Source organism: Carassius auratus, unplaced genomic scaffold (assembly GCF_003368295.1).
Source record: "Carassius auratus strain Wakin unplaced genomic scaffold, ASM336829v1 scaf_tig00014789, whole genome shotgun sequence".
Taxonomy (NCBI): Eukaryota; Metazoa; Chordata; class Actinopteri; order Cypriniformes; family Cyprinidae; genus Carassius; species Carassius auratus.
In genome coordinates, this window is record NW_020524526.1 from 144387 (window position 1) to 161469 (window position 17083).

General features: G+C 36.1%; 2 protein-coding genes and 1 long non-coding RNA gene across 3 annotated transcripts; all 3 read left to right on the plus strand.

Annotated features, from left to right (window-relative positions):
• The first annotated feature begins 404 nt into the window (after positions 1–404).
• LOC113074466 (uncharacterized) lies at positions 405–4366 on the plus strand. Its single transcript, XM_026247307.1, has 4 exons — positions 405–627; positions 1543–1872; positions 3985–4269; positions 4359–4366. Exons 1-4 carry the CDS (start codon positions 585–587, stop codon positions 4364–4366), a joined length of 666 nt encoding a protein of 221 aa, XP_026103092.1. The 5' UTR covers positions 405–584.
• Positions 4367–5190: 824 nt separating this feature from the next.
• LOC113074481 (uncharacterized) lies at positions 5191–7527 on the plus strand. The gene is made up of 3 exons (XR_003280653.1): positions 5191–5310; positions 5424–5491; positions 7056–7527. It is a non-coding gene; the product is annotated as an uncharacterized LOC113074481 (long non-coding RNA).
• Positions 7528–11837: 4310 nt separating this feature from the next.
• On the plus strand, positions 11838–15998 carry LOC113074467 (CD48 antigen-like). Its single transcript, XM_026247308.1, has 4 exons — positions 11838–11934; positions 14920–15249; positions 15569–15891; positions 15963–15998. The coding sequence occupies exons 1-4, from the start codon at positions 11838–11840 to the stop codon at positions 15996–15998; spliced, it is 786 nt and encodes a 261-aa protein (XP_026103093.1).
• Positions 15999–17083: the final 1085 nt, after the last annotated feature.

The window sequence follows — 17083 nt, forward strand, 5'->3', positions numbered from 1 at the left end:
GGCATTTTATCATAATGTTCTTATTTTTAAATGTATTTAATTAATAGGGTTGTTATTTAATATTTCCATAAATTAGATATACTTTCATTAAAACCAAATGTTAACTGATTGAAATAATTACATTTCGGTTCAAAATGTTGTTGTTATGACATATCTTCAGTGTAAAGATGGGCAATTAAATGTAAATATTATATTATGTTATATTGCCCATATTTTAAGTGAAGATATGTCATCATAACAGCAACACTTTAAACTGATATGTAATTATTTCAGTTATTTACTTCACTTGTTTACTATATTCTTCCTATAAGGGGGGCATCGTTCTCCTCGTGCCTTCTAAATCTAAAAAACGTCACACACATGTACAGGCAAGTTACACCTTAAAAAGCATACTGATTCAGTACGTTACAATTTGTGTTCAGTTAATATTCAAATTTCTATTCGGTTGATGAAAGTCGAGATAGATAGTCAATGGAAGTCTCCTGCATGTCTGGAAAGTTTTTTTTTAAAAATATATATATTTGAAGTAACACCTGGATGCAGTCCCTCACGTGTGCGTTTTATGTTTTGAGCTGTTAAGGAATATGCCTTACGCGTTTCTCTGTTTTTGCTTATGGCTTTTAGACGGTAAGTTATGCATTTTTTATATCTTCTGTTCGTGTAGTCGTGCATGCTCTTCTCATAAATGGGCACAAGTTTAATCAGTCATATTTCTTCATCGTTCGTTGTGCTAGATGTTTTAAGCTATTTATGCGCAAATGCTTATCATTACAATGGTAACCTTAATGAACTAAACAAATATAATGAAAGTAGCTTTGGAAAAATCGTCTGCCAGATTACTTAAAAAAAAAAAATAAATAATAATATATATATATATATATATAAACCTGCCAAGTTCGGATAAAATTAAGGGAAACCAAAATCAAGTTTATGCAGAAAATGAACTTCTTTTCAGGTTTAACTCGTTTTGCACAATGTTTTGCTGATTATAAATCGTCAGATGCGCTCTCTCAGAATCCGAACTCAATTTCATCGACAATAAGTGTGAAATAATCAACTGTGAAAGTTACATTAACTGCTTGACTTGTTTATCATATGCATGTTTTGCCGATATAAACTATTTAGGCGCAGACGCGGTAGCGCTGTTTTCTGTGCGCTCTAAGCCACAGCTTGAACACTTTTAATAAGGATCCTATATATATATATATATATATATATATATATATATATATATATATATATATATATATATATATATATATATATATATATATATATATATATATATATTAGACCTACCTGAAATAAAGTAATAAATAAAGATCTGTTTACGCTATTTAATTTGCATCTTTGATTTATTGTAATTATTTGTTCTTGCCGGTAAAAATCTGAACCATTAGAAAGACTGGGAGAAAGACGTTTACTTTTTATAAAAATATTCTTACTACACATAACTGACAAATCAAGAACATCTGAGAACAACTATGAAAGATATCTCAGATGAAAGTATTTGCTTTGTTGTTGTTGTCTGTTTTGTTCCAGGTGTATCTGGAGATTATTCAGATGAAATGGTGATCTCAGTGATGGAGGGAGATTCTGTCACTTTAAACACTGATGTTACTGAAATACAAAGAGATGATCTGATACTGTGGACATTTATACTTCCGAATTCAGAGAATCGTATTGCTGAAATCTATAAACAGATTGTCTCTGTGTATGATAATAATGAGAGATTCAGAGACAGACTAAAGATAGATGAGCAGACAGGATCTCTGACTGTCACAAACATCAACAAATTACACTCTGGACTTTATAAACTACAGATAATGAATGGAGATGTCAAACACAAGAGCTTCAATCTTGCTGTCTATGGTGAGTAAACTGAATAAATCACACCAAAAGGGCTTTTTTAAATTAAATTTTAATCTTGTCTGCACTGATAAATCTTGTGCGAAAGTGCACTAAAAGTGCGCTGTTGCGTTATGCCAGGCATACACTGTGCGATTTCTGTGAGATTTCGGCATGGTACCATCTCAAACTGCACGAGTAGATCGCATGTGATGTAAAGCCAAAGCTCAAGATTTGCATGCGCTCACTGTATGGTCCGATCGTCGAGTTGCGATTTGACTGCTCACACTATACGTGGGGAATCAACACGTAGGATCCCTCAGAACCCGGATGTTTGTGGCTGTTTCAGAATAAACATGCTTTCCCGGGATAAACGCACTGCTTTGGTAATATGCACAATTCTGTGTGCTGAAATGTCCCCGAAAAAAAAAAAAAAAAAATGCCCACGGCATATCTAGATGCGCAGGTGGCTCAGAGGCAGTGGCCAATGTGATTTATCCCTTTTGCAACGCGAACTGGAGGTAAGCAGGCGTTTTCTTCCTTCTTTTATTTTTATTTTTCTTTGTCATAACTCCACAAGTTTTCCCTCCATCACTTTCTGTCCACACTACACGCCATGTCACCATGGTTTCGTTTATGTAAGTAAAGGCGGGCGTACACGGTGCGATTTTTGCCGTCGTACGAGTTCGCATGCGATTTTTTTCAATCGTGTGGAAATCGCGTATTCTCGTATGGTCGCAGCTCGTATAATTTGCGATGAATTACGAGCCGAGCAGAGTGGCTTAAGAGCACTTCCCGACCTCCCGATCATTTTTAAACATGTCTAAAAAGTTTGTGAGCTATCGGTTTGAATTCGTGCCATTTGTGCGGTTGAACGAGCCGATTTGTTGATTTATCTGAAGTTGACCAATCACGAACTAGGAAAACCACAGAAGAAGAAAGACGAAGACGGCAGCTGAAGTCTGTCAGGAACAGCGAGCGCTGTATGATGTTTCTAGCAACGTATTCCAATGCCTTTTTAGTTCTCTCTCTCCCTCCCTCTCTCGCTCACACACGCATATGTAGTTTACAGGGACTCTCCATAGACGTAACGGTATTCTATACTGTATATCCCATACACTACGTCAATCATCACGAAAAATGCATGTTTAAAATTTCTATTAAACATCGTATAGTATTTTTTTTAAAGCCATTTGGTTTACGAGGGCACAGTCCTCACAAACCATGTTTACATTTTAATACCCATTTCAGATATGTATAAACCATATACAAGAACACACACACAGGGTAACCAAACGTCCCGGTTTCCTATTGCTGAAAAATAACCTGTACGTGTAGGAAACAGTCACGGCTCGTATCAATATTTTATTTGCAGTTATGACAGAGGGAGAGCAGTTAGGCGCGTTCCACTTGAAGCACCGCTGCACGCACAGAATGATCACCTGTATGACATCAAAGTACCGCGAGAGCGATTCGAATGCATTGGATATGTGCGCTCTCATATCGCTCTCGCGGTAATGTCATACAGTGATCCTTCTGTGCGTGCAGCGCTGCTGCAAGTCGAACGCGTCTATCAACTTCGTGCGATTGCTTCTGGAATTCGCAGGTTGTAAAATCGTGTCGTATATCATCTCGTCCGTACGATTTTCATATAAACTCACTCGTGCCGTGTGCGTGGACATACGATCTTCCGACCATCCGAATTCGCACCGTGTACGCCCGCCTTAAGGGAAACGCGGAAAATCGGGTCGTAGCCCTACTTCAATAGTGCGATACCTCACGAGAGATGACCAAAATTTCTGACATGTCAGAAATCCATCCGACCAACTGATTGCCAGTCGGAAGAGGTTAATCGCCTCTTGTTTCCCCTTGTACACTGCACGAACACTGCATGATAAACGATGCATGAAAATGCTGAAAATCACCCCGACTCAAAAAGAGTCGCAGAAGTCAAAATTTGGCTCAAAATCGGATGAAAATCGCACAGTGTATGCCCGGCCTTACAGGCGTCCCAAGTTTGAATCCCTCCCCTCTCTCACTCCTGCTTCATTTCATGTCTGCGCTCCACTCTCCTCTCACAATAAAGGCAAAACCAAAATGTTTAAAAAATGTTAATCTTTCCTTCATGTTTCGTAGCTCTACTGACTGTTCCAGTCATCAGTGATTTTCCTCAAAGCCCTTCAGTATCAGAAAGATCATCAGGTCAGAATTGTTCACTGCTGTGTTCAGCTGTGAATGTGAGTCATGTGACTCTCTCCTGGTACAAAGGAAACAGTTTACTGTCCAGCATCAGTGTGTCTGATCTCTCTCTACAACTGGAGCTTGAGTGTCTGGATGATTCCTACAGCTGTGTTGTGTCTTATTCATTCACTAACCAGACTAAACATCTCAACACCACCGATCTCTGTCGACCATGTCCAGGTATGTCAGTAGTTTGTTGTGCTGCTTTGTCTCTAAAATAATAATAATTTGAGCTCACATTTTCACATATTTGTGCCTGTGTTGTACAGTATCTTAGGACATGAAGTACAGTACTGTTATAATCTTCATAATGATCTGTAACGGGGCTGACTAGTTGTGAGATGTGTGGATCCATGTGCAAGCTTTTAGTACGCAGAGACAAGGTCATAACAGACATGGGTCAAACACTGGCAAACAGGTATATAGATGGCAAGACAAAGAATAATCTTAGGGCAAGCGTGGGTCTTCGATCAATTTGGGCTTAGCAAGAGGGGTAATCCAGAATCCAGAGCAAAGAGTCAAAACATGAGAAACAGGGCAAGGCAGGAAAAAGACTAAACTATGAAAACTAGAAACTAAGATAAGACTATGAAAACTATAAACTGAAACTAGACTTTGAAAACTAGAAACCGAAACAAGACTGAAAACAAACACAGAATGGCTTGGTATTGCAGCTATCGCTAGGAGAGGGATATGTGCAGAACAATACTCTGCAGTGTGTGAAAGCAAGTCCAATGCTCATAAAGCGTGTCTGATGATTGTGCTGTGTGTGTGTAATTGGTGGCAGCTGTGTGTGATTGTTTTCAGGTGAATGTGATAGGTGAAATAGAACATGGCAATTGTAGTCCAGGGTGTACTGTGCAGTGTGAGAGTCTGTGATGTGGATGATGACCTCTGCTGGTGAATTAATGGAAGTTCGGTGACCGGATAATGGCATGATCTATAAATTACGAAAACTTGACAAATGTAAATTATATTTAAACAATTTAAAACAGGAATAGTTTTTTTTTTTTTTTAAGTAAATTATTGACGGGCTAATCGATTATCAAAATTATTTTACATTAATGAGAGATTTTGCTTCATTTATTGCAGATGGTCAGTCTGAGTCTGTAAAACATCTAATGATTGCTATTATAATACTGCTGCTGCTGCTGCTAGTGATCTCAGCTTCAGCTGTGTTGATGTCCAGTCGCAGGAGACACAAACAATCAACACAAGAAAGTAAGTTACCTACAAAAGAGAGAGAGAGAAAAAGCTTTTTAAGCCTTTTTAATATTCAAATGTCCCAACAATTTTTATTTATTTTATTTTGTAAATATATCATTACTAAACAGCTCGGACTACTGTGGAAGAGGTGGAGTATACTGATGCCATGATTACTACAAACAAAGCTCAAGATTCGGTAAGATGTGTTTGTTGTTCTCTGCACTTTTATATGTATGATGCTGCAGCATGAATAATTTCAAAACTGTGCTCTTACTTGCTTTTTTTATTTTGTGGCCAAAGTTATGAAACCAAGACACAAAAAACTGTACATTGTATTTTTACTTGTTTAAAGGACTTAAGATCTCGAATGATCACCCTCGTGACTGACTATGAATTTTGGCTTCAGTTCAGTTCTTCTGTGTCTATGTGCATGTACTTACATGATCTTGAAGCATTTCAGTCAATTTTTTGTGTGGGATTTCAACTTCTCACAGCATTCCTTTTCTCCATGTATAAATGGTATTACCAGGGGTGTCCCCGACTAAGGATTTTCATAATCGAATCAGAATTTTTTAATCTTGCCGATATTCGACTAATACTCGAATCATATGTTTGGGGGCTGGTCAAAGTACATTGAGTCAAGTCAGACATAATTACTGATGTTAACACATAACGAACACAATTTTTTTTACAACAGTGTAATAATATACAATAGCTCTCATTATAACTTTATTCTTAAACGTTAGCAGTTACTGTTCTGCATTAATGTTTTGAGCTGTGCATGCGGAAGATGACTAGCAGAGTGACGCATTTGATAGCAAGTTTTAAATCAATGGTATTCAACTCATAATTACATATAGAATACGCTTCGTTATTTACTCAACATAACGCTAATATTAAGACTTAAAGGCTATTTGCAAAAAGTGCCCGAATGCTCATATCTGCGCGGCCCTGAATGTGAACTAATTTTGGGGACACATTATTCACAAAACAATGTGCAAAAACACTGCAGCTAAACTCTAAAAATACACAGCATTTTAGGATAATGGTCTTGTCATTATAATAGTATGTATAACAGTCCCAGTAACAGTCCCAGTCATAGTAACTAATATTCTACATTGCAGTTTGTCCTGCTCGCGCTGTGCGCTAAAAAGATATTACCGTAGTACTACAATGAAGCGCATGACTCAAAACCAAATGCATCTTATATCAGGTTAATAATATATCCACCATATATATATACACCAGCTGAAATGATTTGAAATCACTTGTACCCTACCAGTTCGAAATAATCCAGTCTCTGCCTGTGTCAGTTTGAGTCTTGGTAAAGTTTTTAATTCCTGCCGCCAAGATGATCCTCTTGTGAAACATAAATCTATAGGGGTGGTTGGATTTATTCACACACTTTAAAATATTAATTTGAAGCTACTTTCTTTTCAGATTCTTACAGCTTTATCATAACAGGCTGTATATTAACTCATTCGGAGAAAACCGGTAGTTCTATGTTAAATCAGACATTTGAGCTCCCCCATATAGTCAAAATGGCATAATCAATAACACCCCGCGAATATTCGACTGTTAGATTGGTAGTTGTATCAGGCTCCTCAAATCAAATCATCAATTCGTCAACTATTCGGGGTCACCCGGTATTACTGTGTTTTTTTGTTTTGTTTCTAAATCGTTATGCTGTAAGCATATGTAGTATTTTTACAGTATTTTCCAGTATTTTACAGTATTTTCCTGTGTCTGTTTTCTTACAGGAGACTAATGGACAGAATCAGACAGAGTATTCAGAGGTGTTTTTCAGATGATGATCATTCAGACTGTATTATTATAAAGCTCATCTTATTACAGGCCAGAGCATTTTGGAGCAAATATCAGAATGTAACAAAGCTTCAAGTCTCAAAGTTGCACTGCAAATCTACTGGTTGTGGCATTGTTTACTACAAATGATAAAAGTACTTGATGAAGAGAATTTGATCCTTAACAAGAAAAAATACTAGAATTGTAGAGTTTTCACAACAGGCAACCTTTCACTTAATTTAATTTCTGACCTCAATCTTGTCTGAGGCTGCACAGCTTCATACCTTCATACCTAGTATAATCATGTCTAGACTTGAGTTTAGCTGGTTTGTGTAGTATAATTTTCACACCCATCCAAGTGATTCATATCCTAGTTCTGATTATAAAACAATAGTCATGAAAAACTGGGCAAAAATAGCTCAAAAGAAAGAAGAAAGTTCAGAAAAGGAACCAGCCAGAGCTACAAACATTATTGTATATTGAGTCTAACCCAAATGTATACAGTCATGGAATCACCGAGGCTCCATCTGTTGACTATTTGTGAGTTTTACCTGTAGCATGATCAAGTCAGCCCCTGCTGGTAGAAAACTATCTATTTACTTCGACAAACTTCGTAGCATACCAAGCAATTACAAACAATTTAGTAGTAGTATTCAGTAAGAAGTGAAACTTTCAATCCAAGTATGTACATAAGTGTCATATTGCAGAATGTCATACATTTGCTCAAATACATTTTAAATTTTTCTAAAGAATGCTGACAGAATGTAAACATCCACATTGTTACGGCCCTTGGCCTGTCTTTGCTTGTTCTCTTGCCCCTCCTCTATTTCAGACTTGATTGCTGTCACCTGAGAAGAATTGTTTAAATAGGAGATTCGCTGCTGGATTGCTCGCTATCTTCCTGATCTGTTCCGGTGGCTAGAAGCTTGAACGCTGCTCGGTAGACCTGTTCAGGTCCATGCCTCGCTTGGGACACCAGCATTCTTCACCGATGCACATTTGAGTTTAAGTTTATGTCTTCTGTTACACTCAACACTTGCAGTCATACACATCATACATCCATGCATTTGCCCTACACTACTGATATTGACATTAACACACCCCATATTTGGGTTTTGTTGTTTAGACTTGTGTTGGATACACAATTAATTTGCCTTTTGCACCGTTTGTTTGTGGCATGGTCTCCTATCACTTGTTATGGCTCTGAGTTAGTCGTAAAACACATCACCCTGTAGCTCAAGACTAATCACACACTGAAGCTAAACTTCTTGAAAGAATAAAAAATATTCAATTAAACTATTTGTAATAGGTTTTAGCATTTGTCCTGAAGCATACTGGCAGTTCCTGCCCCTTTTGCAGGTTTGTTCTTTTGTACCTAATGTTTTTATTGTGTTGTAATTTCAATGGCTGTAGAAAAATAAACACACTACAACATGCTCTCTGTACTTTTTTTTTTTTGTCTTATGTCACAGAAATGTTCAAATAAACAACAAATTAACTATTTTGAAATAAATAAATGAAAAATATATTTAAAAAAAATATTTATTTATTTTATTTTTAATGGCCTAAATCAGGCATCATTTTGAGTCGTGTGATTGGACTGTTTCTCTGTTAACGTTGTTAGCAGTCTGTTGGTTTCACAGGATGTGGTTTGTAAGTGAGATATGAGGAAGCATTTAGTGAGAGATTATGGAATATTTAAATATTATAATGTACTTTTGTAGTAAGAAAAATAAAACCTCTGAAAGCAAAAGTCAGAAGATGTGTATAGTCTCCTGCGTGTGAAACAGTTTAGGAAACTGTTATCAGTTTGTTTGAGGCTCTTCATTCTCTCTGATTCACTAGAAGCTCAGTTTGAGAGTTTGACTGAGATCTGTTGTGGTCTGCTTCTTTTAGTTTATGAGGTCTGGACTCAAACGCTGTATTTGTGAACAGTGTGTTCATGAATTTAGGACTCAACAAGTCATCTGAAGAAAACATAGTTTGATTATTTCTTGAATCTCTGTTGTTCTTCATGTCGGACACATTTTAAAGAAGATGAGCTCAAATCCTGCTGTTTTCTGTCTATTGGTGTTTGTCACAAAGGGTAAGTGATTTTAATTTTCCTTTTACTGAATTCATATGTATATAAAACTAGGCTTGATGTTTTTTATTTGTTTGGTTTGTTCAGATAAGATAAATGTGGATTAGTTCACTTCATGCATCACTATTAATATGCAATGAATATATTTTATTTTTCTTAAAAAAAAAAAAAAAAAACGTTGCTTCAGGTGTGTTTGTCGCTGTGAGAGATGAAGTGAAGTCAGTGTCGGTGCTGGAGGGAGATTCTGTCTCTCTAAACACTGATGTTAAAGTACAGAGAGATGATATGGTACGGTGGACGTTTGGACCTCAAAACACTCGAATAGCTGAAATCATTAAAAGAGACCAAATAAACTTTATTTTTGTCAGTGATGATGAGAGATTCAGAAACAAACTCCAGATGGACAATCAAACTGGATCTCTGACCATCAGAAACATCAGATCTGAACACTCTGGTCTTTATAAACTGACTGTCATCAGTGGAGAAACCTCACGGAAGAGCTTCAGTGTTACTGTGTACGGTGAGTAAACTCTACTGTCACTAATGCTAGAATTAATAATTTTTTTATAATCGTCTGAACTCACAATGCTGTAAATGATATACTGCATGATGCCCAAACTACAACTCACATCACCTTCTAAATGTTAAAATAATATATCAAATAGCTGCTCAAATGATCAATTATTGTTTTAGAGTAGATGTACAAGCATTCATTTCTTTCTCAGCCTTTAAAATGCTGGTTTCTTTTTGATTATCTTTGCAAGAAAACATCTAATTTTATCTAGTTTGTTGATTATAATACATACATGGTCTTTCATGTTTTCCAGCTCCTCTTCCCTCTCCTGTCATCACCAGAGACTATTCAAACTGTTCATCATCATCATCATCATCATCTTCTTCATCTAAACGTTCATCAGTGTCTAATTGTTCACTGCTGTGTTCAGTGGTGAATGTGAGTGCTGTGACTCTCTCCTGGTACAAAGGAAACAGTTTATTGTCCAGCATCAGTGTGTCTGATCTCAGCATCAGTCTCTCTCTACCTCTGGAGGTGGAATATCAGGAGAACAACATCTACAGCTGTGTGATCAACAATCCCATCACAAACCAGACCACACATCTGGACATTACTCAACTCTGTCACACGTGTCCAGGTCAGTGATGTTACTTAATCTGTTGCTCTTTGTAAGACTGATGTTTCCTATTTATAGGCTGACACTTAACATTATTTTGGCTGAATTCAGAACAGAAAGTTTTTCTCTCTGTGTTGATTCCAGATCAGAACCATCATTCATATTTGAATCTGATGATAATAGTCAGTGTGTGGCTGTTGGTGTTCATGTCTGCTCTTATAATCATGAGCTGCAGGAAACTGTGTCAATCACAACAAAAGGGCAAGTAACTGACAAATATTACTGTATATTATTGACTTATACATTGTGTTAATATTATATTAATATACTTTGTGTTTGAATATGAAAAATATTAAACTAATTTACCTGAGAACAATCTAAACATTACCTGAGAAGCGAAGTTGAAGTCTTGTTCTCTAAAAAATGTATTAAATTGTGGTTACATTTTTCTTACAAGGAGAAATGATGGGGGCAAGAATCATGTAATTAAGATTATTTTTCTTAAACAACTGGCAATTTTTTTTTTTTTCGTTTTAAGCAAAAACTAACCAAATTTTGATACCTTTTTTGTCATTTCACTTGCACCTTGATTAAAGAATGTTTAGATATTTATGCAAAAAATCAAGAAAAAAATACTAAGGAAATAATTTTTTGGAGTGTATCTCCAGAGTTATTATTGATTGTCATTTCACCATATTCCATTCGATGGCAGAAAACTGTTTAACAAACTGAATATCATATACTCCATATCCACACGTGTCTGTGTTTGTAGATCTGACAATGAGAGAACAACAAAACATGTCTGAATACACAAATATCATCTACTGCCTTCAGAAGGAAGATCAGCCAGAGGTCAGTAAACATTTTATGTGATCTTTAAATATTTCTTTATTTACTTTACAGTTTCAGGAATGAATTAAGGTCTGTTCATCTACTTCCTGTCAGAAGTTTAGTCATGTTTGTGAAGTTGAATGTTTCTTCCTTACAGTTAGGCTCGCTGGATGTGGACAGAACAGAGACAACTGTGATCTATCGACACACAACACAGTGAAACTCAGTTTATGATGAACTGAACGTCTCTGGGAAACGTCTGTCCTAAACTAGACCTCATGTGTTTCATCAGGAGTCCTCGTGTTTGAGCAGATGCTTCATGATGATTCACTGTCTCCTGTGCTGATCGATTCAAAGATGATGAGCAGTTGTGAGCTTGATTTGTGGATGTTTGATGCTGGACTTACACTACAGTTAAAGAGAAGAGAAGAACATCAAGATGAACATTAAACAGTGTAAGATGAAATGTATACAAGAACATTGTTAGGAAAATAATTAATAATTATTTAGGCCGTTTTCCTGTTTCACTAAACCTGCTCAAAATGAGCTCAAATTAAAACATGATTTATCTAATATATAATGAAGTTTCTAAATATCCCTTTTGTCATGTCTTCTCACCACTGAACCCTCCTCATATGAAATGCTCCATTGAGTCATCCGACAGCTGTTCTTTGTAGGATATAATTTCAGGAATGATGGGAAAAACCCTTCCCTCACACAGTCTCTTTGTGTTGATCGTCAAGAGCGCAGACCAGATGGAGTTTGATGTGTTTGTAGTCAGCCGTAGCTGGAGTTAGTGCAGGTTGTACCATTGGGCCCTGTCTGAGATTGTTTAATATGTATGTTCGTTCTATTTATTTATTTGTGCTATTTACACAATGATTACATTTTTGTAGGTTTCCAGGTATATAACAGAATATTCTATATTCACTATACAACCAAACCAAAATGTATTCAGACACCTTCAGCATTTCTCACATTATTTGCTATAGTTTAGAAAATGGTAATAAAATATGACATGAACTCATGAAAGTTTTATCTTTATAATGTCAGATAACTTTGATAGAAAGATATGTATTGGAGTATAATCAACCAAAAATTCAGACAACTGTTAGTATGACAAAATTTTCATGATTCCGGACCCATTGTTTCTCCCTGTCACCACCAGAGGGAGTCAATTCCCATTCTCCCGGACTCATTTACCCCAAACTCGACACACCTGGTCACACACTCACACACACAGCTGTTGCCCGTTGTCACAGACTATATATTCTCATTTTACGCACCACTCTGCCTGGCTGAATTAATTGTATTTCTAGTGCGAGCGTATTTCTAGTCATGTATGTTGTTGATTTAGCTGTTGCCGAGTTTGAACCTATTTTGTTTTGCCATGTCGGCCTTTTTGTTTCAGTTTATTAAAAGTCTTTTCCTGCACTTGGACCCAGACCCCGTTTCTTACACGGTGCTCTCTTCGCTTTGCCGTGACAAAAATTTGCACAACTATCAATACTTTGACCAATTACTAAGCAATGCTTAACTTTGTTCAGTCTGTGGTGTGAAAAGTTCACATTAGCAATTAAAGAAATAACACTTAAGCAAAACATGCTCTGGTCAATGTGTCTGAATAATTTTGGTCCCAAATTGTTCATCAGTTTTACTGGTGTCCGCTGTATGAAGAATTGTTGGGTATAATATGTCACAGCTTACTTTATTTTGTATCATTATAATGGATGCATTATCTTTTAAATTAAAACCAGTGAACAGGACTTTGTGTTCAAACCAATGATATTGTTTCAAGTTGTTATCATGAATTAAATGTGCTCAAGCTCCATTTGCTTGAGATTATTTCATTTTGTAATCAAATTCTGACATTACATTTCAGCTTTTTAACTGAAGATGTAAAAATATAATTTCTCCAGGGCTGAATATTTCAGATGGAGTTTGAATATCCCAGATCCTCTTATATGTGTCATCGCATTTTAAAATCTTTCCCACGCCCCTGATCTGGATCTAAAGTTCCTTACCAACAGAAAACTTTATAAACAGGTGATTTCCATGATATATGAAAAATGATTTTGCATAGTTTTTTTTTCTGCAGTGGATGCTCAGAAGACCTGTGAGTGGAATAAACACGAGGGTCTTCATGCACTGTGACACAGTGACATCTCTGAGTTTCTGAGTCAGAGCGAGATCTGCTGTGGTCTGGTTTATTTAGGCCATACGTCTGCATGTGGACTGAACCGATGTGGTTTTGTTTTGTTTTTGGGTAAATGGACAGCCAGTATATGAGAATTGATCTATTATGGGATGTATGTGGTTGGCGTTATGTGCATTTAAGCAGTGGGCCGCTTCTGTTCTCAGACTCATGTTTGTCACTTGATTTGTCCTCCACATCAGTAGATAACATTAGTAAATGTAGTAGTTATTTATTTAGAAATATCCTTTCTTTTCTGTATTTCAACTTTGCTAATGGTTTGCACTAAACCTTATGTCTAAATACAATTGTCTGCTTTATGACCAATGGCTTATGATGTTCGTCACTTGTTAGTCTCTTTGGATGAAAGTATAAAACGTGTTAACCAACCGGAATGGTAACTGAAGATTTTTAGGTCAGTTTTATCAGTATCTTCATGCTTCATCCAAAATGGATGGATGATGTTAAATATTCATTACATGCTCAGATCTCCAAATAATTATGGTATTATTAAACATAGTTAGATCATGCGTCAGCAACAAAGCATATACTGTATAAAATATGTATTGTTTACTTTTCATTTTTAAGTACTGTGCATTATCCAATAAGCATGCTCTGTTTTCATATTTGCATAACCAGTAAATGGTAATCACACATCACCGTTACATTTGATGAACACAGATTTAATGTTTCTGCATTTGTATGTGATGCTCTACAGGAAATAGTGGCCAACCAGGACCAAAGTGTCAAAAAATCTACAGAAAGTGTGAACTCATTGAGGCAAATAAATTAATTTCATTATATTTTCAGTTAATGACTAGATTCATGGAAATAAAATTAACATTGGCCATCTTTTGTTTCTTGTGGTTCTAATAATTTTAACAAGTGCATCTAGGCTGTCTCAAGATCCCAAGCCCCTAACACCCCCTCAGGGGGTGGAGTCATAGCCAAAGGAAGTCCATATATGGTTTGTTATGCATTCCAAAATCACAAATACGTTTATTTGGTTTATTGTCCTGTTTTCCTGTATTTATCCAGTGGATGTGTGAAGAGTGTTTTCCCAGTAAACTCAGAATTTAGAATTTTAACAATTTAAAAATTAATTTCTCAGTCAATGCATGTGATCAAAATCAGTATATGGTGAAGTAGTTCTAAATTAATAGTGATTTCAGTAATTATTTCCTTCTAAGCGCTATGCTAAAGCGTCATCAAGCCGTCCTTCTCTTCCTCTATGAGCAGACTTACTTCTGCTTATGTGGCTGTCGTTTTGAACACGTTTTCGATGGTGCTATGAGCAAATAAATTATCAGAAATCTTTCAGACATATTTGGAGGAATATGAATTCAGACACTGCGTTCATCTGTTTATGGATTCTTATCACAAATGGTAAATCAGATTTCATTTCATGTTGTGTGGTCATCTCGGGAAAAAAGCCTGCACAAATAATAATCTTTTGTCAGTGAACTTTTCTTTTTCTTTCTAAGTTATAAAGACATATTTTAAATTTGATGCTTTTTTTTATATACCCATGTTACTTTTTGGTTTGTAATGACAGATCTTTCCTTTGTTTCCACGTGTTTCAGGCATATTTGGTGATACAGATGAAGTGAAGTCAGTGTCAGTGCTGGAGGGAGATTCTGTCTCTCTAAACACTGATGTTAAAATACAGAGAGATGATATGATACTGTGGATGTTTGGACCTCAAAACACTCGAATAGCTGAGATCATTAAAAGAGACCAAATAAACTTTATTTTTGTCAGTAATGATGAGAGATTCAGAGACAGACTCCAGATGGACAATCAAACTGGATCTCTGACCATCAGAAACATCAGATCTGAACACTCTGGACTTTATAAACTGACTGTCATCAGTGAAAAAACCTCACTGAAGAGCTTCAGTGTTACTGTGTACGGTGAGTAAACTGTCACTAATTGTTCATTTATTATTTATTCTTGTCTGAAATGTGTATGCTGCACAAAAGTTTCTAAATGCTTTCACAGATCTACAGCTGAACTGACAAATGTTGAAATAATATAAGAAATAGCTGCTCAAACACTACTTGGAGTAAATACTGTACAATCATTAATTTCTTTCTTGACTTTGCATTGAAAATTTTGGTTTCTTCTTATTAGACTTGCAAGAAAACATCTGCATCATGTTATTTTTAGTTGTTTATTGATAATACTGAGATAACACTTACTTTTACTTGTTCTTTCTATATTGTTTTCCAGCTCCTCTTCCCTCTCCTGTCATCACCAGTAACTCCTCAAACTGTTCTTCATCATCATCATCATCATCAGTGTCTAATTGTTCACTGCTGTGTTCAGTTGTGAATGTGAGTGCTGTGACTCTCTCCTGGTACAAAGGAAACAGTTTATTGTCCAGCATCAGTGTGTCTGATCTCAGCATCAGTCTCTCTCTACCTCTGGAGGTGGAATATCAGGAGAACAACATCTACAGCTGTGTGATCAACAATCCCATCACAAACCAGACCACACATCTGGAGAACATGAAACTCTGTCACATTTGTCCAGGTACGTCAGTGGCAATTTTGGTGCTCTTTACAGACCTGAAAGGGTTAAAATGAACACTAATGTCTCCGTGTTCTTCTGTTTCTTTCCTCAGACTCTGTTCAGTGTTGTGGTTCTACTGAAGCTGTGATCCGATTGGTCGTCTCTGCTCTGGTGGGCGTGGCTGCAGTTGCTGCTGTAGTTTATGACTTCAGATCTGGAAGAGCTCAGTAAAACAGAACACAAGCAGGGAACAGGGAGCTATATTTTCTAATCTAACAGGATGTGTTAAATATAACACGTGTTGAATGTGATGCCAAGGGGCACAAAACCTTTCTTTTTTTTTCTTTTTTTTTTTTTTTTTTGCATTATTTAAAATATACAATGTAATTTAGAAAAGTATAGAAGGAAGTGGAAAAAAAAGAAGAAAAAAAAAACACGTCTCTGCACCTTGTTTATTTGAATATAAAGTCTATTTAAAATGAAAGTATGGTAATGGATAAGTAAAGCTGCCCCCTTGTGGTCCATGTAGGAGCATGAAATGCATTGTTCATTGGTGATAAATATAATGTGAGCATAAACGGCAAGTTCCTTCTCCTGTAAATGACAGCAGCTGAGCAGTGAAGGGAGAAACAAAGCTTTTAGGATCTCTGAATCAACTGAACCAATTGTTCTGAAGGCGGTCAAACATGTATAATGACACCTTTTACAAAACTATAACAAATGTTTTCAAGAGAGTGTAATCTTTTAAATATGATCTACTATCCTAATTCAATACAGTTAAATATGAAGGTTATGTAAAATTGTGTTTAATTTGTAGTGTTTGTTATGTGTGTTATTAAGCAGGGCTTCATTAAACACAATTAAGTATCATTATCCTTGTGTTATAACTGCTTAAGTATTAAAATTCATTAAATTAATAAAAAATGAGTCTACATTATAAAACTGACTGGAGATCAGTTAAAAACCATTAGATACTTGTTCATGGTTGACCAAATCACATCCATCTAACAGCATACATTTTAAAATGTTTTGTAAGCAGCTGATCTCTGTCGGACATGCTCAGATAAATCAACATTAGAGTTTATTCACCAAACTATGTTTGTTAACAGTGTGCTGCTTTATCTCCAAATGATTCATAAAAGTTGTTGAACACACATTGTCGCATATTTGTGCCCAGAATTGTGGAAAGTTACTTTTAAAAAGTAATTCATTGCATTATTGCGTTACTTAGTT